Source organism: Macaca fascicularis, chromosome 3 (genome assembly GCF_037993035.2).
Source record: "Macaca fascicularis isolate 582-1 chromosome 3, T2T-MFA8v1.1".
Lineage (NCBI taxonomy): Eukaryota > Metazoa > Chordata > Mammalia > Primates > Cercopithecidae > Macaca > Macaca fascicularis.
Genome location: NC_088377.1, coordinates 158,659,492 through 158,681,032, shown reverse-complemented (window position 1 = coordinate 158,681,032; position 21,541 = coordinate 158,659,492). Strand labels below are relative to the sequence as shown.

General features: G+C 42.7%; 1 protein-coding gene across 50 annotated transcripts in view; it reads right to left on the bottom strand.

The window, feature by feature from the left end:
* Positions 1-2,811: 2,811 nt before the first annotated feature.
* ST7 (suppression of tumorigenicity 7) overlaps positions 2,812-21,541 on the bottom strand; it is a 277,720-nt gene continuing 258,990 nt past the window's right edge. For 24 of the 50 annotated variants that reach the window (XR_012432804.1, XR_012432806.1, XR_012432813.1 and 21 more), the window contains 3 exons: positions 13,707-13,799; positions 10,829-10,968; positions 2,812-3,156 (listed from right to left, as the gene is read on the bottom strand). Coding sequence is in view for 40 of the 50 variants with exons in the window: in XM_074035840.1 (XP_073891941.1) it covers positions 3,061-3,156; positions 10,829-10,968; positions 13,707-13,799 (329 nt within the window). In the remaining 10 variants the exon portion in view is untranslated. Of the gene's footprint in view, positions 3,157-9,007; positions 10,042-10,828; positions 10,969-13,706; positions 13,800-21,541 lie in introns of those variants that run through there. The other 26 variants (XR_012432805.1, XR_012432809.1, XM_074035832.1 and 23 more) reach the window with 3 other exon arrangements.

Below are 21,541 nucleotides of genomic sequence, written 5' to 3'. Positions count from 1 at the left end.
AACCGTTGAGCAGAGTAGTTGAGGAGGGGGTCTTGATTCCACGTCGTCAGGCGTAAGGTCTAGGAAGTTCACATCATTTGCTTCTCTCAAGTTCAGGGAAGGTGTCTCCTCACCTGATTAGCCCTTGATAGAGTATCCAAATCTGATGCTGAGTTCTAATCCCCAATGCCGGACGTGGGCCTGGTGAGAGGTGTTTGGATCATGGGAGCGGATCCCTCATGGTTTGGTGCTGTCTGATAGTGATTCTGATTGCAGCATGTGGGCCGGGTGCAGTGGCTCACGCCTGTAATCCCAGCACTTTGGGAGGCGGGCGGATCATGAAGTCAGGAGATGGAGACCATCTTGGCTAAGGCGATGAAACCCCGTCTCCACTACAAATACAAAAAATTAGCCGGGCGAGGTGGCGGGCGCCTGTAGTCCCAGCTACTCGGGAGGCTGAGGCAGGAGAATGGCGTGAACCCGGGGGGCGGAGCTTGCAGTGAGCCAAGATCGCGCCACTGCACTCCAGCAGCCTGGGCGACAGAGCCAGACTATGTCTTAAAAAAAAAAAAGACAAAGAAAAAAAGAAATAAGTATGTGGTGCCTCCCCCTCACTTTCTCTCTGTTGCTCTTGCTTTCACCATGTGATGTGCCTGCCCCCACTTCACCTTCTGTCATGATTGGAAGCCTCCTGAGGCTTCCCCCGAGAAGCAGATGCTGCTATGCTTCCTGTACAGCCTGCAGAATCGTGAGCCAATTAAACTTCTTTTCTTATGAATTACCCAGTCCCAGATATTTCTGTATATGAATACACGAATAGACTAATACACTCTATTAGCCAAGGGACTAATTTCCTTCAACAATATTACCTACTTTGTCATTTCCTTCAACAGTATTACCCACATCTGTCATTGATTGTGTCTACATCTGTCACCATCTTTTTTCCATCTGCACTTCCCATTAACTCCTCCTACCCCTCAAAGCCTCACTTCTCCATGAAATGGCTCTAAAATCTTATTAAATTCATTAGGCACTTTAACTACCTTATCTTCCATATCTTTGCTGTATTTTCTGCAACTTTTTTTTTTTCTTTTGAGACAAGGTCTCACACTCTGTCACCCAGGCTGGAGTGTAGTGTCATCAGGGCTCACTGCAGCTTCGACCTCCTGGGTCCAAGTGATCCTCCTACCTCAGCCTTCCAAGTAGCTGGGATTACAAGCACTTGCCACCATGCCCACCTAGTTAAAAAAATTTTTGTGTGTGGAGATCTGGCCTTACTATGTTGCTCAGGCTGGTCTTGAACTCGTGGGCTCAACTAATCCTCCCGGCCTGGCTCCCCAAATTGCTGGGATTACAGAAAACTTGGGGTTTCTAACAATGATGTCTTTGGCCATTTCCACTTCCCACTGCCTATGAGCTCTTAAACCTTCATTCAAGGCTTATCACAATCTGGAGTCCCAACTTGGGCAGGTCGACTTTGGACTTTTGTTTCCTCATCTATCAATTCAAAGAATCAGATTCTCATCACTTTTTCTTCTGGCTCAAAATTACATTTCTAAGCCTTCCCTGGTCCTTCTCAGCTGGAACCCATCTTCCTCCTCTGAATATGGGTCAAAGGTTCTTTGTACCTATCACTATCGCATCAATTCATCCAAGAAATCATTTGCACATCCCCTGTATGTTGGGAGTTGTGTCAGAGGAAGAAGAGGAAAACAGATAGACCTGGCCCCTGCCACCAAGAGCAGATATCCACAAGATAGACCTGCCCCCTGCTACCGGTGTGTGTACATGGAGTTCAAGCTCTTATGAGATACTTCCTTTAAGAGCCAGAGCTAGCTACGTATCCCATCAGGGCTTTGTACAAAGTGGGTACAAAGAAGGGTTTGCCAAAAGTATAAAAAGCCCTTGTGCACCTAAATGTTACCTGCTCACCTGACTATGCTCTTGGGGCCAGTAGGAAGATCCCCTGGGAAGGAGATGTGGCCGGGCGCTTTCCCCAAATACTGCCTATTTTAACACTAGTGGGGAAAGACTTCAGATTCTCAATAAGGGGAAAAACAAGCTTCGTAAAGGACAGGCCCTTTGTTTTTAGGCACTGGAGTGGTACTTTTCACTTCAGATAGAGGATTCAAGTTTATTTATTTTTCTTTTTTTTTCTTTTTTTTTTTTTTTTGCTTAAGTAAAGCCAGATGCTAAGCAAGATATGAATCATATGGAAAGCTTTTAAAGGTGGTGAGGACAAATGATCACTTTGGTTCAAATCACTAAAGTACTCAAAGAATGCTCACACTGAAGCATCAGGAATGCAAACATGATAAAAAATTTAAAAGTACCCTTATGAGAAAACATTTTAAAAATGGCAATGACGGTAAGCTGGTCAGGTTCTACCACAGACTGTTGGGTCTGTGGCTTCTTATCGGGAGTTTTCTCACAAGAAGTTTTCAAACAGCAAAACCAAAATGATTCCTGGAACTACAGTGTTGAACACTCTTCAGTAAGTAGAGTCTCTGAACCGGAACACCCTGCCATGGCACATGCATTTTGCTTCATTCATGCTTCCAGTGATTCCTCTTGTGAGCTTTTTCTGTGCATTTGGCCGAGAAGGACAGTTTGGGGTTGACAATGATGGTACTGTTGAACCCAAGAGATTCCATGTTCCAAGCCTCTGCCTATAAGGGGTTCTCAGGGCCGGCTGAGATGTGCTCCATCAGCAGAGAAACCATGATGTGGCACTCAGCAGATTCAGGTTCCCAGGAAACTCAAGGTAAACCCAAAGGTTTATTTGGGACATCAACCATTTTAGGGTTGGAAGACACAGGAGGATACAAATGATTGCTGCAATACACAAAAGTTTTATTTTTGACTTCCTTCTTCTTTTCTGAAGGCAAAATAAAATAGAACTGAACATCAATGAATTTTGTACAACAAAAACAGCTTTTAATATGGAATAGTCCATGAACATTTTAAAATCTCGGAATGGCTTCCCTTTTTCAAAGTCATGCTTTCTTGCGGTCCACAAGGAGTTGGCACGGAGGAGACAGTGGCAGCAGCGGGTGAGGTGACTGGAGGACGGGGCTTCTCTCAGATCCGTGTTAGCTGGTGCCACAGACTGGATGGGAGGATGCTCTCCACTTTCTCCATGACAAAGTTTAAGGGGGCAAACAAAGTGCTGAGGAACTGTAAAGAAACCAGACAGACACAGAAGTCAGCAGAAACCTTGTTCAGGACTATAAAACAAACCTCTCCACCCACTCCTGCAGCTTAAGTCACTGCATTACGAAAGTCTCAAAAGGCGACCATTTCATCTTTATGTTTACAGGAAACATCAGCTGATGGTCAAACTTGCATTCCAGTCCTTGGCCCCAGCACTGTTAGATAAGGGGGAGAAGTGTCAGCTGACAGCCCCCTCACTCCCCTGACAGGTGGCCCACAGTCCTGAGGTCTTCCTGCTAGTCTTTAGCATCTGCTGGTTGCCATGCAGATGACTGGTGTCATCAAACAGGAATGACAGATTGGTGGCAAGTGGGCACAAGAGTTAAAAAAATGGTGACAACTTAGACCAGCTGCTCATCTAGCTGGGTGTACAGCTCATTTTAAATGGAAAAGGCAATTTTAAAGGTCAAGTGTGTTGTGTATGAATTTCTTTGCGATTCCACTGCCTCCCAAACAGCAGCCTGGGCTCCTGTCTGAGCCACGTGTTTAGCAGCATGCCTGGGACCCTGGGAGAAGGCGGCAAACAGGCTATTCCATAGAGGACAGATCCTTGTTAAGAGGGGCTGTTCCGAGTGCACCTCTGGGAATTCTTTCATTTGGTTACTAAATTCCTTTCTGCTTTTCATGTAGAGAATAAAGCTCATTAGCTGTGTCTTTTAAGAAAGCCAAGTGCTTCACGTGAGACTCTTTTTAAAATATTATCAAATCCATTCTAATTCTGTTCTTGTGAAGAATCAGCTTCACTCCACACCCCATCCAGCATCTGGCAGAAGAGGTGCCCTACCCGTCAGGGAAGAGAGAGTTGTTGGGATGCTTTCATTGCCCTCTCTCTGCTCAGAACCCAGGTATTGTCTCACTGGGGTTCAACACCTGGTTCCTGTACTGTGGAGCCCTTTGTTCTAAGCCCTTGTCCATTACACAGCACCATCCATACTACCAAGAGTTTCTCATAGAAGTGTAGTGCAATGTGTGTGTATATATGCAGAGGGGATCACAGTTCTGAGGTCAAGCAAGTTTAGTACATTTAATGAAGTTAAATCAGGCTCCTTTACTAGGTATACGTTCTGTGGACTGTGTGTCTTCGAGAAGAGGTATGGTGGGCAAGTTTCCCAAATTTGCTAACCCAGAATCTTTCCTGTTGTTTTGTTTTGTTTTTGGACCCATAGAACTGGTCCAAAACCAGTTTCACACTGGGAAGGCCCACAACACATTATATAGCCAGATCATCAAATGCGAGATCCATAAGATGGAAAGTCAAGACAGCATAAAATTTGGGATCCTTCTCCAACCTGTGTTTTACACCAATTAAATGTATTTATTTAGCAAGGCAATTAAGTGCTGGGTGAAATAGAAAGGGGTGTGGGACAAAACTAAACTCCCACTGTCAGGAAGCTCAAAGCCCAGTGAAGGAGGCGGCCACGAAGATATGGACAGAGCAAACTAATAACCAGATAGGCTATGATGGCAATCAGGATAGAGGCCCAAACAAAGCACTGGGACTGGAAAAGGGAGAGAATCCATTCTGTTGAAAGCAGCAGGAATACTTTTGAGAATGAGGCAAGTAAAACGGACTCCAGTGGATGCCTGGAATATGAAGAGAGAGAGATGGGGCAAGGATGGTAAAGAAATAGGAGCAGGGTGGGCCCTGCAGGCTCAGTAAACAGCCAGAAGAGAAATGGAAAAGCAACCGTATGACCAGAAGGTAGTAAATGGTTCAGTTTAGCCAGGACAGTTAGAAGAAGTAGAGTTCAAAAGTGGCTAGAAGGATACTGGGGAGGGCCCTGTGTGCCAGGCTGGGTCTGCAGTTAAGAAACAGGCAGCCATGTCAGTGCTTCAGCAAAGAGGAGCCGGTGCCATCCTCAAGCGGGTGCCAGGTACATGGCAGTTTCTGATAACCTTCTGAAATTATCCTTTGTTGAGTGCACAGAACCACCCTACGGAACAGATGGCCTATCCTTTTCAGTTTAGAGCTGGACTGGGTGCACCCACGCATGCAGTTGGAAGGCATCATGGGAGATAACGGGCCTGGGAATGAGCAATTACCGCCCAATTACTCTGAAAGCATTTGTAAAATCCTAGTTATAAGAGAATAATATGGAGCAAGTCTACTGATTGCCTTCACCCAACATGATACGAAATACACACATATGTGTACATGCATAATTATATATGTCTGCATGTGTATAACTACATACACAGACACATATATAATCAGAGACCACCAAGGCTCCACACACCACAGCATCTGTCTATAATGCTCAACTCCATCAAGAGGAGTTAAAGTGTTATAGTGGTCTGGATAAACCAGAGATTCTGACAGGTGGTAGAAGAGAGGGCCTAATAAACAAGGTGATATTGCTGGCAAAGTTATATCCTGAAGACTTGGCCAAAAACAGATTTAGAACTGTTGAAGTTGTGGTTGAGTGGGGAAGGAACTGCTGAATATTGAGCCACTGCAGCCATGGAGCTGTTGCAACTGCTGAACATGAGCCAGCGCAGCTAGGTAACAGGCACCGCTCAAAGTCTGTTCTCTGGGTGATTCACACACACTAAAATGTGCGGACCTCAGGGAGCCACACCTTGAGCTGCAGAATGAATGGAGATGTTACAATGTTGGCTTAAAATAAAGGCCTTTTTTGTTTTTTATTTGTTTGCTTTGTTTTGGGCACTAACCTGACTTGGATAAAAAGCACAAAAGTGAGGCCTCTGAAAATCAAGAGGAGCGCTTCATCCTGTTTGATGTCCATAAATGCTCCCTTTTCCCCATGCTGCACAGCAAAGTACAGTGGCCCCTTCTTTCCTGGGTGACACCTGCCCTTCTCAACAAGGTCCCACAAGAATACTAAGCCCCAACGCCTCCAACGTATAGAATGATTCTCTTCTATCCCTCCTATCTAGAATGCTCCATCCTTGGGAGAATTCACAAAGACTCCCTTGAACTTTTTCCTAGAGGGCCTAATTTACTCTTTCACAAACCCCAGTTGAGATGTGCTTCCTTCATTATTAAGCCACCTTCCCCCACAGCATGCCTTCCATCCCATACCTGCAAGCAGGCAGCAGGCAATGTAGTGAGGTGTCTGAAGTTGCTAAACCCTTCCACTTTGTAACCAAAGGCCAGTGGCTCCATCAGGAGATATTTTTTAAAATGTCTGGAGGTGCATGACTGGCTTGGGATGCTCAGCTGTATTTCTGAGCATGTTTGAAAATTAGTCAATATTTTTTAGCTGGAGACCCAACCAATACACAAGGAGAAACAGCAGTTTTCACTTGACTTAAGGGGCACTTTACTGCTGAAAAGTTGAGTCTGAATGAGCAACACCAAGAAAGCCTGGAACAGCCTATTTATCTCGATGTCTACAACTGTCCAGAGGGCAGAGATACATGGTCAAATCTTTAACCAAAATGCCCCAGGATTCAATGAGCGTCTCGTGGTGAGAAAATGCAACTGAACTAGTAAAAAAAGAGAATGACACTTCAATTGCCTGATCTTCCTTTTCCTGAAACACCATCACTTAGAAGGTCACGGCTCCCAACAGGCTTCATTAACATTCAAAACGCCTCCGCTTATCTGAATAACTTCCAGGTGCCCTACTGCAATCAGACAATTGACATTTCACGGTAATCAATATCAGGCTTCAAAGAGGTCGAGGCCTATAAGTGAAGATGAGAGTCAGAAATCAGGAGTCTCAGTCTCAGGGAAGGAGAGACGCTAGAGAAGGAAAGACAGAGGGGTCAGAATCCTGACCTTCCCACACTCTGTGAGGAGGTGGGTTTGGAATGATAACGTAGTTATATGTGCAAGCTTATCTTTGTAACTAAACATTCTAGGAAGAGTTAGTCCTAAATCACTGAGGTAGATTAGATTAGGGGGAAATGCCAGTGGAAGCTGCTCCTTCCACTATTTCCCAGTGGTTCACGCTTCCCTGTGGGCTTCCTTATGGGCCGCACATCATGGTCACCATGTAAACACGCTGGAGAGTTCCCAAGCCCGCAGCTGGGGGTGGCGGTGCAATCTCTCTGCATCTACTAAAGGTCATCGTCCCAGGGACATTATCTCAGGAAAGGGCTGAGAAAATCACTTTCACAAGCTGCAAATGGTCGCAGGCAGCCTCTAGGGCAGTTGCGATAACCTGCGGGGTGTGGGGTGTGGGGTGTGGGGTGTGGGGTGGGAGCTTCGGGAGGGGCCTAATGAAGTGACCAGGGTGAAGATGCAGAGAAGACTCTGGGGGCAGGTCGAGGAGGCGGCGGGAGAAGGGGCTTGTCTCATTCAGGCCATCCATCTTCCTTCCCCACAGAGTCTCTACAGACATTTTATGAAGGGCAAGATAAATGTGATTCTCCAGACAGAGGTTGAAATGCAAACTTATCTAAAGTACATTTGAAAACTATGGGGAGCTGACCAAACTACCACACCTTGGTAGAGCAGAAAATATGAGGACCCTAAAGGCAGATTTATATTTTATTCAATCATTTGATGCTATACTCAAAACCAAAGCTTTGAAAACATGAAAGGAGTGGTGTCCTGTCCCGCATCCATAATGAACACCCCTCTGCTACACTCTGGAAGCACAGCTGTACGGCCAGTCCTAGAGAACACCCAGTTGTATTCTAGTTGCTGTCCTTCCCTCTGCATTCCCAATCCCCTTGCCAGTTAAAGCAGGCTCAGGCAATTATTCATTCCATTCAATGCAGTGGTTGCACAGCTGTGTCACCAGGGGAGCGCTTGACAACTGAGTTGCCCATGCTGACCCCAGACCAAGAAAGTTCAGCTTGTGGGGACAGGCCTCAGTAGCTTTTAAGTTTCTCGATATTTCCAAGGTACAGCCAAGGAAACCACTGATTCCTGAAAAGCTTCCACCTGAACAGCTCTGACGGCACACCATGCAGCTGCAAGTGGCTGCCTGAAGGTTCAGCTTTCCAAGCAGTGTTCCTGGAAGGAGACAGTAAAATGCCCTCAGTCTCCATCCTCAGAATCTGCTGGGGGCTTTGTGAAAAATACAGATTCCTCCTGCTAATACTCAAGATTTTGGATTTCTGGTGGTGCGGCCAGGTGAATATGTAGACTGGAGGCTGGGAATCTCTATTGATTCAAAACTCCCACCAAGTGCTATTAGTCAGTTTAATGAAGAATACTGGACTAATGACATATTTTTACAAGTATGCTCTAAAAATATTTAACAAAAAACATGAAAGGCCAATAATTGTTTAATGTAAATATATTCTTATTTTAAATTTTACTAAGTCACACTCAGAATTTTGGCAACTACTTTTACTCAGAGATTGGCTAGGGAGTAGAAGAAAATAGCAAGTAGTATAGGCCCATAAACTAAGGAACATCCAAGGCAGCAATATGGGTGATAATGGGTGTAGAAATCATGTCATGCACAGAAGATTTAAGGAAATGCAAGATATTCTACCCGGAGGAAAAAGCAGGTAGTTGGTTAGAGGTGGCCATTAATTAGTGAGCTGTCCTAAGAATTTGTAAGAGGAAGGAGGGCTTTTTGGTGTACCCTAAATATAGAATAGGAATAAGTGGAAACCAAAGGGAGGCAGATTTTTACAGTACAAGGAAAAGTTCTGAGTCATCCAATAATCAAATGGGCTTTGATGTTTATAAATATGTGAGCGTCCCATCACTGAAAGTATTCAAGATGAGCCTAGGTGACCCCCACTCAGGGTTGCTGTTAAAGGCAATTTGCTTCAGGTCCCTTTCAACTCTAAGAGGCTATGATTATAAGCATAAAAGAAGAAAACAAAATGCTAAGCTGCATCTGATTTTTCCATTGATTCTTTCTGCAGAGACCACTACCATATATTATTTAATAATCATTTATTGAAAACCTCCTATGTGCAAGGCACTGTGCAAAGCCTTGGGGATACAGAGATAAGGAAGACACCGTCCTGCTCTCAAGGAGCTCACATTCTAAATGGGACAGACAAGTTTTCAACAATTATAATACGGTACAATAAATGTAAGAATATACGTATTCATGGACTACTGCGGGATCATAGAGGACAGACACCTAACTCAGCTTAGAAGAACTTTAAAGGAAGCTGAGTATAAAAGAACGAAGAGGCATTAGTAGAGTGGATGAGCAGGGTGGTGACAGTGAAGGGCATACCACACACAGCAAACAGCACATGCAAAGGCACAGAAGTGTGCAAGAGCCTGGTGCATCTGGGAATGGTGAGTGATCCACTGTGGCTGAAGAGCAGTGACTGTGCAAGAGTTGGGAGAGCTAAGGCTGAGAGGTAAGCAAGGGCCAGATCATAAAGAGCCTTGGATGCCATGCTGAACAACTGGGACTTGATCCTGAAGTCAGTGAGAAACCACTGGAGAAATTTAAGCAGGGAAGTGACATGCTCAGATGTGCAATTCAGAATGACCATTCTTGTGTCAGCATAAAAGAAAGACTGGTAGAGGATAAGACAGGAAGCAAGGAGACCAGTTAAGACTATGGCAGGAGTTCAGGCAAGAAATAACAAGGACCTAGACTAAGAGGGATGCTTTGGGAAAAGGAGGGAAAGAAGAGGTGAATCACATTTACTGAAGGCCTAGTTGCTTAGGAGGTTAGAACTGATGGATTGTGAAGGCCGAGACAGATGGGATGTGGGGAGTGAGAGAGGAAGGGCTGCTGAGTTTCTGGCTTGAGCAACGGGGTGGATGGCGGAGGTCAGGAATACAGGAGGAGGAGCAGTTTTGGTGGTGGGGGAAGAGGAGTGATGAGTTCAGTTTTGGAAATGTTGAGATTGAGGTGCCGGAGGGATTTCCAGTTCATCTTCAACACGCATGAAAATACTCTTGCAATTCCAGTCCCTGAACTCTGCCGAGCAGAAAATGTCACTCATCTGGAAAGGGATTAAATCAACCCAGCCAAGTTAGAAATCGTCCTTTCTGATTGCACTCGCCTTGAAATCTGAATGGAGTTCCAGAGAAGCAATTGATACTCTTCCTTATTCCTTCTGTTTGCAACTCATCTGTGGCAAGATCAGTAAGCTTATCCTCAACTGCATGTGCAGGTTGCAATGGTCAGTTTTCAACAAAGAAACAATGGTTCTTGGCTGTCAATGCAGATGGCTTTTCTTATTAAACTCCTCTCCTCAAGCTCCTTAAAGACGCTTAATGGATTTCCATATTTCTAAATGTCATTTCAGTTTATTTCTTAATAAGCCCTTCACACCCTCTGTTTATTCCTTAAACAAGCCAAGGGTTTGCAGCCTTTTAAAAAAATTTTTAAATCATCTTTGAAAATGTAAATCTCATCCTTCACTAAGGAAAGACCCACGATATCCAAAGATTAGAAATAATGCCATTCAATTTACAGAAAACTGAATAATTTCCCACACATTTTTCATTTGCTAGGATTCCCCAAATCATTCCATCCTTTTGGACCTCCTGCATTTTTTGGAAACGGCTGAGAATTTGTGAAATGAGGCAAGGCATGCAGTAACAACCTGCACTTTCTCATTTGACCCTTAGCACTTTGATTCCATTGATGATCATGAAAATTAAATGGTGAGCAATGATCTTTGCAGGCTCGTATCCATTTCTGCAAGGCAACCCCGTTTCTCTTATGCTGCTTCCCTTGGCTTTCCCCGTCCATTCCCCGAGGCCTCCCTCTAGGCAAACACTCACAGCTTTTGCGAAGACCCCCATAAGTTCCGGGAACTGATGTGTCAGGAGGGCCAGCATGGCTGTGAAGGAACATAATCCAGCAGTAAAGAGAATAAAGAAGGGAAGCTCCTTCTTTGGGTAAACTGAGACTTCATGGAAAGCTGTGGAGAAGAGCAAAAGGAAAACATCAGGGCTGGAGTAAAACGCATTCTCAGGGAAGGTCTATATGGCGGCACTGACTCCGGAGCTTGGGAAAGAGTTGGAAGCCTATTGGAAATGAAAAAATAGCACACCTGACAAACCGTAGCCAACATCTGACCCAGCCTTTGGAGGCCCATCTGCTGGTCACAAGTCTCCAGCCAGGCTTCAGCACTTTAAGTGGAGGCAGGAGGGGGCGAATTTGGGGGTGTCACCCCTTCATGGGAGGGAAGAGGAGCACCACCTATGCCTAATGTATAGTATTTTTTTCTCAAAAGCAAACACAGTTAAAACAATGAAACTACTCAAATTACAAAACACGTGTTCATTGTACAAAACCTGGAAAATCCAAAATCGAGTATACAGGGAAAAAAGGCGCCCCATCCATATGTTTTCCTTCCTGTATTTTAAAAGTCATTATAAGGAGGTGATACTAGTTTCTCCTGTATTTTCTCCTGGCGCTCTCTAAGTATGTCAGTGGAGGATGCCACCCTCACAGAGACACATCCAGCGAGGACCTCACATGTAGGTCTATTCAAACTGCAAGACGGGAAGGTCAAGGCTGCTAGGGTTATCTGGCACAATTGTAAGAGACTCTAGATGACAAATACACTTCCAACAACCATCAAAAAACGAGAAAAGCTGGTGCTCTTTAGAGCGCCTTCTATAACTTTTATATTTCAAACATTGGGTTTGGGAAAACCAAAAAGCTGTGGTACAAAGGTCAAGAGAATCGCCTCCTTCTCTGTGCTCGTTATGATGCTGCCTGAGAGACTGCCTGGGTCGATGGGGCTGGCCTGCAGGAGGAGAAAGAGCCAAGTGCTGGGGGTGCTGCGGGAGAGGCTGTGAAACTGCACGTGAGAAACAGCCCACTCTAACCAAGAGGACCAGAGGGCTCCATGGTCCTCAGGGAATACAAGATCTAGAGGCCTTTCCTCTATCATTCAGCTCCTGTTCCTCAGAGTCCTCAACAGTAATCCACCAGGCTGAATACTGAGGGTGGAGGGGATCCAGGAGGAGCTCCATGCAGACAAACATGCCTACTACGTCCAGGTAGGTCAGCCTGCTGCAATTCAAACACAGAGAGCAAGTGTGCTCAGGGCCTCATGTGGCTATAATTATACTTTTAATGTGCAAATTATGGGTAGCACTTAAAACAACCTACCTTCTTCATATCCTCACCCTCAACATCCAACCAAAAAAGATTTTGGAGGGAGACCAGACTTGGAGCACTGCATTCAATTAATGTGAGCCATAATTTTCTATTTCGGGCTTATAAAGATTATCCCTATAAGGTTTCTCTTAAGAACTGTAATCTTGTTCTAATAACCAATCTATCCCCATGGAAACTTAATTGGACTCGATTAAAACATTTAAAAACATTGTACTTTTCAGAAAACTGCCTTTCTTACCAGAAAACCAAAACTTAACAAGGATCTCCCTGAAGTGGGGAGTCAAAAGGTAAACTATGGGCCCACGGTGAGGATTTCTGAAATCAAATCTAATGTGTGAGGCACCAGACTCTTTTCACCATCAAACTTGAACAGTGAGGAACACATCACGGGGATCTCCCAGTTTCCCGGGTAACAAATCTCGCACTGGGTCTGGCTGGCAAGGAGGCAAGTGAGCACCTCCTGCTACCTCAATCTGATGACAGCCATTGAGTTCTGCACCCAGATCCCACCATGCTGGAGACTCATGACTGGCTGGATAATGCTGGTGTTTGGAAATTTACTATGCACCCAGGGCTCTAAGGTTACACTGTTCCTCTGGGGAAAGTACTTATATGTTACAGCTATAAGATATTGATATAACTGGGGCTGGTGAAAGGGCAGAGATGGCAGGAGAGAAGACAGAGAAGGGAGAAGAGCTGAAATTTGGAGCTTATTTTCTGAGGGAGAAAAATAGATCCTAAGTCAGGGCCACATGAAGAGCCTGACATGATCCTTGTACACAGTATGATTTGATAATAACCATTTAGCCTGAATTGTCAAAACAATGTTGTATTACAGCAAAGCAAAATAATATTTTCCACATGTGGTGTGGGTCATTAGACTGCTAGCAGTGTAAGGTAGTGGAGGGCAGAGTTTTCTTTTGTGTGCTTTCATACAGTGCTGAGGCTGCACGTGTGCTCTGCACATGGTACTCTGAGCCACTACATGCAACCCACGAGGTGCTCATGGGAAATCCCTCTGGCCAGAGCACAGCCTCACCACAGAGCACACTGCCCTGCCCCACAACTCCACCTCTGGCCATGGTGCCAGCTTCCTGGTACTGCCTGCCCACCCATGACTCATGAGCAGCTCCCTCTCGGTCAGCAGCTCTTCTTCAAACTCCAGTCTGTGCAGACCACATCTGTCCAGCGGAGCAGCCCAGGCAGAACCCTCACAATGGACCGGCCCAGCACATACCCGCTCAAACCAGGGGTCTCTGTGCTCCGGCCCATCAGTGCATAGGGTTTCTTCAGTTACATTTCAATCCTTTGGCATTTTTCCCTTTGATAAATTTGGAGAGACTTGGAGGAACAGGAAGCCAAACCCACTCACATAATTCACTTGAATTCATATGCTATTAAACAAGGACAGGGGTTTGGAGAAAAGTAATAAAAGATAAGGAACATTCTAAACATTGATATTCCCACCTCTTCCAATCCCCACCTTTCGCCACACACCCTCACTGGCTGAAGAGAGGTGAGACTTACATGGAAGCAGCTCTCGGTCTGCTGTTTCTGTACAGATTGGGTAAGGATAAAATAGGTGCCCCTTTTCCAAGGGATAAGGGATCATCCGAAAAGCTGAAAAGGAGAAAAAATAGGTCAGAGATGTCCAATGTTTGGGTCATAACTTCCCAACTGCAAAAAGGGACGTTTGAGCGTTTTTATAACAGGGAACGCTTCTACAAAGGAGGCAAGGCTTACCCACCCAAGCTATGTGCCAGATGAAATGTCAGAGATAAATTATGATGTATTACTCACACATTCATCTCACACTATATATTCTGGGCAAACCTCACAAAACTGGGTGGGACAGAGGTGCAGAGGGGTTGGGAAGCCATCAGTATCAATGCCCAGGGTTTCATCATCTACTAAGTATTATTAAAATGTTATGGGCACTAATTCAATATAGCTAAACAAATAGTAATCATGCAAACATGGATTAAAATGCTTCCCCAAGAAGCAAATGTGGATCGACTTGTTGGAGTTTGTCTAGATGTACAAATATGAAAGGCATTCTACCAAGTTGATTTAAAAAATACTGTTTAAGTGGATTTGAATTCCAATCAAGATGAATAAAAACAAAAATCTAAAAACGATAACTCGGGAGGCATTTCTAAACTTTATTAAAAGTTTAAATCTTAAATATCATGTGGGAAAACTGATCTGGAGAGATTAATTATCTGTATTTTGATGACATTAGGTCACCTAAATTCTGCTTTTGTAGCATCAGATGACATTAGGGCTCACACTGAATTACGGCTTTCCAATCAATCCATTCTTTCCCATGATCAAGTGTGTTACTCTCCCTGTTTCAATGTCATCAGCATGTTAGTCTCACTGTTCCTATGAACAGTACTCGTGGAGGTAATTTTTCTTCAACAGATGTCCTCTTACTACAGCCTGCTGTAGATATAAAATATAAAAGTTCTACCCTACTCTGGGAATGTCAGATAACAATCCTTGCCTTCATGTATGTTAGTGAGGGATGGTAAAACATGCAGCAATATTTTTAGTTTTAAATGATACATTTCAAGGAATCATAGCTACATCCTCTGCTTAACTACCAGAGCCTTCTCAAAATGCTGTCAATGTACATATTTATCTTTTGCATACTTATTTCAAACAGGAATCAGAAACAAAGAATGTTCTCCCTCACAAGAAATGACAAGGTTCCATTGTAACCAGCATCAGTGCACATATGGTATTTATTCTGGTGTCTGAATATTATTTAAAAGTAAAAACATTATGTATGTGATTCCAGCATTTGGAATGCAGTCAATCTACACCGCAGTGGTATCACTCTGAGGTTACAGCACATTGCCACGGAGAATATAAATCACTATAAATGTGGGATTAGAGCAGAGCCAGTTTGCTGGCAGTTTGCTGAGGTAAAAATGTTATCAATTTTCCTCTCATAACAGAAACCTCTTAAACAGAGATTAAAACATTAAAAACACCCCAGACTTTAACTCTGCTTAAAACGAAAGGCTCACCCTAGTTCAATCAGACCTTTTCTTGCATGCAAACAAAGATGACTTTTGCCCGCTGGAACAAGCAAGAGAGTAGTTCTTTGCACAGGTTGTTAACACACAAAGATCATTCCAAGGAACCAACATCTCTCCATTAGAACCAGACTTTCAAGAGAACGAAACACCCCCAACAGAAACAAACAAAAACAAAAATAAGCCTTTCAGTGCCTTTATAGGATACACTACAATCTCTTCTGGGAAGTACTGGATTTAAACGTAAACTACATTATGGCAGGATTTTAATGCCATTTCCCATAAATGATGGCTGCTACAAAAGCATCTGAAAAATGTGGAAAAACCTACGTGGGAAGTTTTTTTTTGTTGTTTTTTTTTTTTTTTTTTTTTTTTTTTTTTTTTTTTCCCCCCAAATCCAGATTCTCCATGTGCAAAGGGCTGCTGGGTTGCTGTAATTAAGAATCTGTTCAAGTTCATATGATATAAATATAAACCCTCAGTTTTCAAAGTGGCTATAAATTTGAATGCTAAATTTTATTCAAAATTGAAGTCAGTTTGCACTTCAGGGAGTAATTTTTTAAATGAAATACAGGAGTGCAAGATCTTGAGAGTGTTCAACCATAGAAATCTAATGGTTGGTTGGTGTCTTTTCAGTCAAATGCTACATGTTTTTCACTCCAATATTTGGCATGCATACAGAATTTTGTGCGTCAAGTTGGCCTTTTCCTTTTTCTAATTGGTTCTGGCCTTTTTGGAGAGGTTAGAGACACAATACAACTTTAAAAAGAGTGCATGTGTACATACAGCCACCCACCCACACCCTCTTCCCAGATTGCCCTCCACCCCCATGATTATAAAGATGCTTATGGTGGTCTTAAAATCTCTCTCATGTCAGCTGTCATTTGCATTGAGCTCATAAAATAATAATAAGGCTTTTGGCTTCACTAAACAAAAGCAAATACAATTTCTGCTTGCAATTCTATCCTTTACCCACCCTGCAGTGCAGGGCCCAGTCAAGTGTGAGATAAGCAGGGGAGGTCCGGAGAGAGGCCGGGAAAGGCACTGCACAAGCCTTGCCAGCGTCACCTCCCACCTCCTGGTCCCTTTCACTGCTAAGACATGCAACTGCTCCATGACAGCCTTGTGCCTTTTGCCAACTGTCCAGAAATTTTGCTAATCTAAGTATTAAAAACACACTGATTTGGCGGTGCCAATAAGAACAGAAAAAGGTCATTTGAACAGATCTATTTTATGAATGAGTACAGACCTAAAAATCCTTGAGAAAACACAAATTTCAGAGGAATTAAAAATACACATGTATTGGGTTAAAAACAAAACAAAAAAGCTAGGCCACTCAGAGTGAATACATGGTATACAAATGATATTTCTGCACTTTCTTCTGTGTGCCATCCCTTCCCCTACCTTGATTTTGGTTGTGCATTTGTTGAAGGGTCAAAATGAAACTGGGAATTAGTGAAAGAACAGATCATGTCTTCACAGTCAAGTCTGCGGCACAATGCTCCCTTCTTCTATCCCTGACCAGACACATTTTCTTGGTTCCAAGTCTATCAGTGCTGTTCCCATCAGAGATTCTCAATTGATACTGGGGGTAAAAATCACCAGAACCAAAGAAATGACAAAAGGATGGATACATGAACAAGTTAATTCCTGATTTTCCCAATGACTTCTAATGACCTCTTCTTACTCTACCTACCAGATAGGCAAGGATAGAATGTAATTAATCTAAGAGTATCTTAGATAACTTTATACAGATTATTTGTAATAGAGGGAACTGAGTTTGAATCCCAGCTCTACTTCTTATAATCAGTCATTTGTCAAAAGGTGAGTGGCTTCTTATGTGACAAGCACACAAAGGTGAGAGCACAGCACACACTGCCCCTGCCCTCATGGAGCTCACCACCAAGTGCCAGAAGCAGGATCCAATCATGAAAGTAAGAGCAAAGGTTCCCACGGTGATGAACACCTCCAAGGGAGTCACGGTGCTGTCTGTACATAATGGCAGAGCAGCCAGAGTGGCATCTAAAGGATGAGCAGGACCTGCCCAGGCTCACTAGCGTATGACTTTGGGTGGGTTGTTAATCTGTGTCCCTGGCTCTTCATCTGTAAAACGAGAATACCACAGGCCTCCAAAGGCTGGTAAAGGAACTAAGTGTAACAGCAGAGGTCAAGGCATCCACATATAGTGCCTGGCTGCTCAATAAAGGTTGGGTTTCTCTTTCCCCCATATCCCTCTCTCTATTAAACCTAAAGTTCCTACTTTCTCTATCAGGTCATACTCTAGCTTATACATAAAAATTCTGCTTGTTTGTTAATACTTAGAAATGCAAGTGATAGAACAGGAAATTGTCACCAAATTGCAAATTTCATGTCCTTACCTTTAAGTTCAATGTAGCTAACCAGCCACAAAGGCCATCTGTTTTTAGTGAGGCATTTGGGTGCAGCAACAAAGAAAATCCAAAAGTCAAAAGGCTGGGTTGTGATCCCATGCTTTCACCACTTAATTGTGTGACCTTGGGAAAAACACTTTCCCTTAGTTGGATTAAATGATGTTCTACTCTGAAATTCTAGGGTCTTACAGCAGACTCACTAACTTCCTAGTGACCCTCACCACTCTAATACTCAGTTCCTACTTTCATGATAGATAGTGTGGATACAAGCACTACTATCTATCTATCTAATGTGGGGTGTGTGTGTGTGTATTTTTTGCTTATATACACTGTACACACACACACACACACACACACACACACACACACACACACAAACATTCCTCCCAAAGCATTTCAGATTCCTATTCATCTTGATCTCCTCAACCCAATGCCTGGCACAAAGGAGGGACTCAATAAATGTCTGTTGAATAAAGTAATGAATGAATAAATGCAAAATCAAGCAGAGACAGAATTTTCCTTTTTAAAGGTGGACCCATATGATAGCCAGTCACCAAGACTGAATAAAGGAAAGGAGCAAGTTGGTTCTACTGGGCAGTAGGTGGGGAACCATCATATGATATCTGGAGCCTGGCTATTAGGGTAAGTTAGCTATGACCAGAGACTTTAGCCCATCATTGCTTTCTCCCAAATTACAAATTTAGCCTTGGATCTATGGGGGAGGGTGGTAGAATTTCTCTTTCGTAGTTCAAAAGATGCCAGCCTTATGGAGGAAAAGTTTGGCTAGAGGAAATGCCCTAAGAACCACATCTTACAGTGAGCAGCATTTGCCATCAGGTTCAAAGAGAATAAATTAGAATCAGAATCTCATCCTATGCTTCAACAATGGGCCATTTTCCCCTCTCAAAAGAAATACTCAGCCTTAGTTCCCCTAAAAAGCACCACCCTCAAATCTTATACATTATTTAGTGGATTCTTTGGGGCGGGGGGATCTCTAAAAAGAAAATAAAGAGTCTTACTTGGTCAAGTAGAAAAAAACAGAAACAAAGAAAGGCTAAGTGATATACCCCATGGCAGACTAGCCTCCTGATATGCAGAACTAGAAAATTAAAGTTCACAGTTGTGGTCGGCAGGCAACCCCGCTTTCTAAAATAAATACAGCCAAAACAGAGCCCTGAAAAGATCAAGATAGGAAGGAGATAAAACCACATCAGTATTAATACAGGTAACACAGAGAATGTGCCATTTAAAATATGGCCCCAGCAAAAATAAAAAATAAAAATAAAATAGGGCCCCATAGGTGTAATACCCTTGTAAAGAAGACCCAGTTCAAACAAGACCCTTCATTTCTCTTTTTTTTTGTTCAACTCATACTTCCAGTGGTGCATGTATGTGAGGATCACCAGAACAGACAGTGTTTAAAATAAATACGATTCAGATAAGGTGGCAGCTATGTAATGAGCTGGAAACATATTATAAAATCTTGTACATTAAAACCCTCGCCCTTTCTTAATTACTTGGAACATATTGTGTACTTTCAGGGGCTGTGACAGTGATGAATCAAACATTTTGGAAACCTTTGAAATGCTGATGTATTTGTGGTTGAGGATTCAGTTTTTTTTTTTTTTAAACTACCATATGTTTCAAACCCAAACAATCTCTGCCATGCATCAGCTGGACTTTGGGGTTTTATCAAAAATGGGAGGTTTTTTTTAGCTTGATTGGAGGAAAACTCACTTAATTCCACTAATTAAGGATGACTAATGTTCTAACATAACAAATTCATTAAAAATCAAAACAAAATACACCTACACCCCTACCCCCAACAAACACTTTTGACAGAAACTAAAAATTTGTTTTAAATCTCCCAAATTTACTAATAATCATTTTGAACATGGAACCCAGTAAAATTAGGTACTGTTACTTTCTTCCCTGAATTTTCTTTCTAATGAAAAACGGAAGCTGGAAGGGAGTTGGGGAATGGTCTTAAATTTCAGAATGAAGATAAAAATGATTCAAAGGAGAAAACCTAAACTATGAGGCTGGAGACGTCAAAAGGCACCACCAAGTGGTGCACTGGCAGAAGTGCAGCCTCCTTTGCTCCTGCACAGGCTGCCTATACATGGCCAGCTGACCTGAGAGGGAGCTGCGGCAACTGCCCTGAAGTCACCAGTCTGGGGTGGGTGGGGTATGGCATTCAGTATCATTAGTGCTTCACAGTTTCTAAAAATTACTAAAGTTAAGTAAATGCTACTGTAAGTAGCTGAGTCAGAATTCTAATCCAGGTCATCTGATGGAAAATCCAGAGCTCTGAACCTCCATTTAACTTAGAAGGAACACAGATCCAGAAGCGATGTCAAAAGACTGGATAAGATTGTCTGGGTTTGGAGGGGTAATTCTTTCTTCTAAATTGCATGATATTTACAGCTTTGTTTTTAAAAAAGACCAAAAACATCTGTAATGAGATGTTTTTTAAATATATGTGTATACATATGTGTATATATACATATACATATTTATGCTTGTTGAAAATTTAAAAACAGAAATATGAAGAAAAAAGAAATTACTTAAAATCCACAACTGAGTGATAATCACTTAAAACAAACTTATTTACTTATAGTCTCTTTCATTTATTTATACATACCTGTTATTTATTTTATAAAATTGGTCTCATTTGATATTTAAAAGGTTTAAGTCAGTATTAAACAACAAAATACAATTTTATATAGGATGATTAACTTTCTAAACACTACAGAGAGATCAGGTGCAATAAATACACCCTACGCTGTAAGTAGTGATGTAAATTTCAATTGTGGGCTTCCAAACAAATGTTTCAGAGATGACTGATCTTTGTATTCTTAATCTGTTATTTAGTACAGTGAAGGAAAAGTGAACTTGGGTTTACATCCTGGCTCCCCAACAGTGGCCACAGGACCTTCAACAAGACACTGATCTCAATGAACCTGTTTCCTCTCTTGAAAAATTGAGATGGCCACCTCTGTCCGGCCTAACTCAAAATATTATCAGGAAGAGTGAATGATGTAAATGCAAAACCTCTGTAAATTACCCAGTTAAACAAACACTCTTCAAGGTTCGTGGCATTCTCAAGCATTCAGCATATAGTAAGCACTTCCACAGTCCTCTTTTCTAAAATTGAATGTTATGGCTCTCTGTGAAAACTGAATGGCAATGTAAGTGACTTTGGCTGGGATCACAGCTACCTGATTTTCACAAACACTTCTCCAGAGTGGTTCCTGCTTATCTGTAAGGATCAACTGTAGAATTTCCCTTTCCTGTAGGTACCTGGCCATACTGTGTTATGTCTGAAAACCCACCCCCTCTTTTTATCCTAATAAAGCATTCTGCCAATTTGAGAAAATTAAATCCCCATACAGCTATCCTGCTTGATTTTGTAGCTCCCTGTTTCACTTCATGTTTCTTTTAATCCCATCATCCTTCCAGTGGATCAGAGCATCTCCCCATTGTTATCTGACCACATGGATAACTAATTTCTAAAGGGAGTTTCCAGTTACTCTTTGAAGGATTTTTATTTTTTCTATAGTGATACCATTTTTCTATGGTGATACCATGTCTTTATTACCCTTTGCCCCAACTTTTCTTTGGGTCTCTTCTATAGGACAGGTAACTTTCTTTTCTATGAGACCCAATGGATGAGCTTCTATTATTGTTTCCAAGAGACCAATCTACAAATATTTGGCAAGCCAACTTGTCCATTTAATTTCTCCACAACTGACACTAGGTAAGGCCTCTCACATTCAATCCTGTTGGGCTTTTCTGTCTCTTTCTCATGCTTAAATAAACATGTATTGTGTTCCTTTCTGATAGAACACCTTACATACAACAGGAAGCACAAGCCAGAAGGAATCATGACTGTGCTCACACACACCCTGAGTGGAGTATGGTGTGT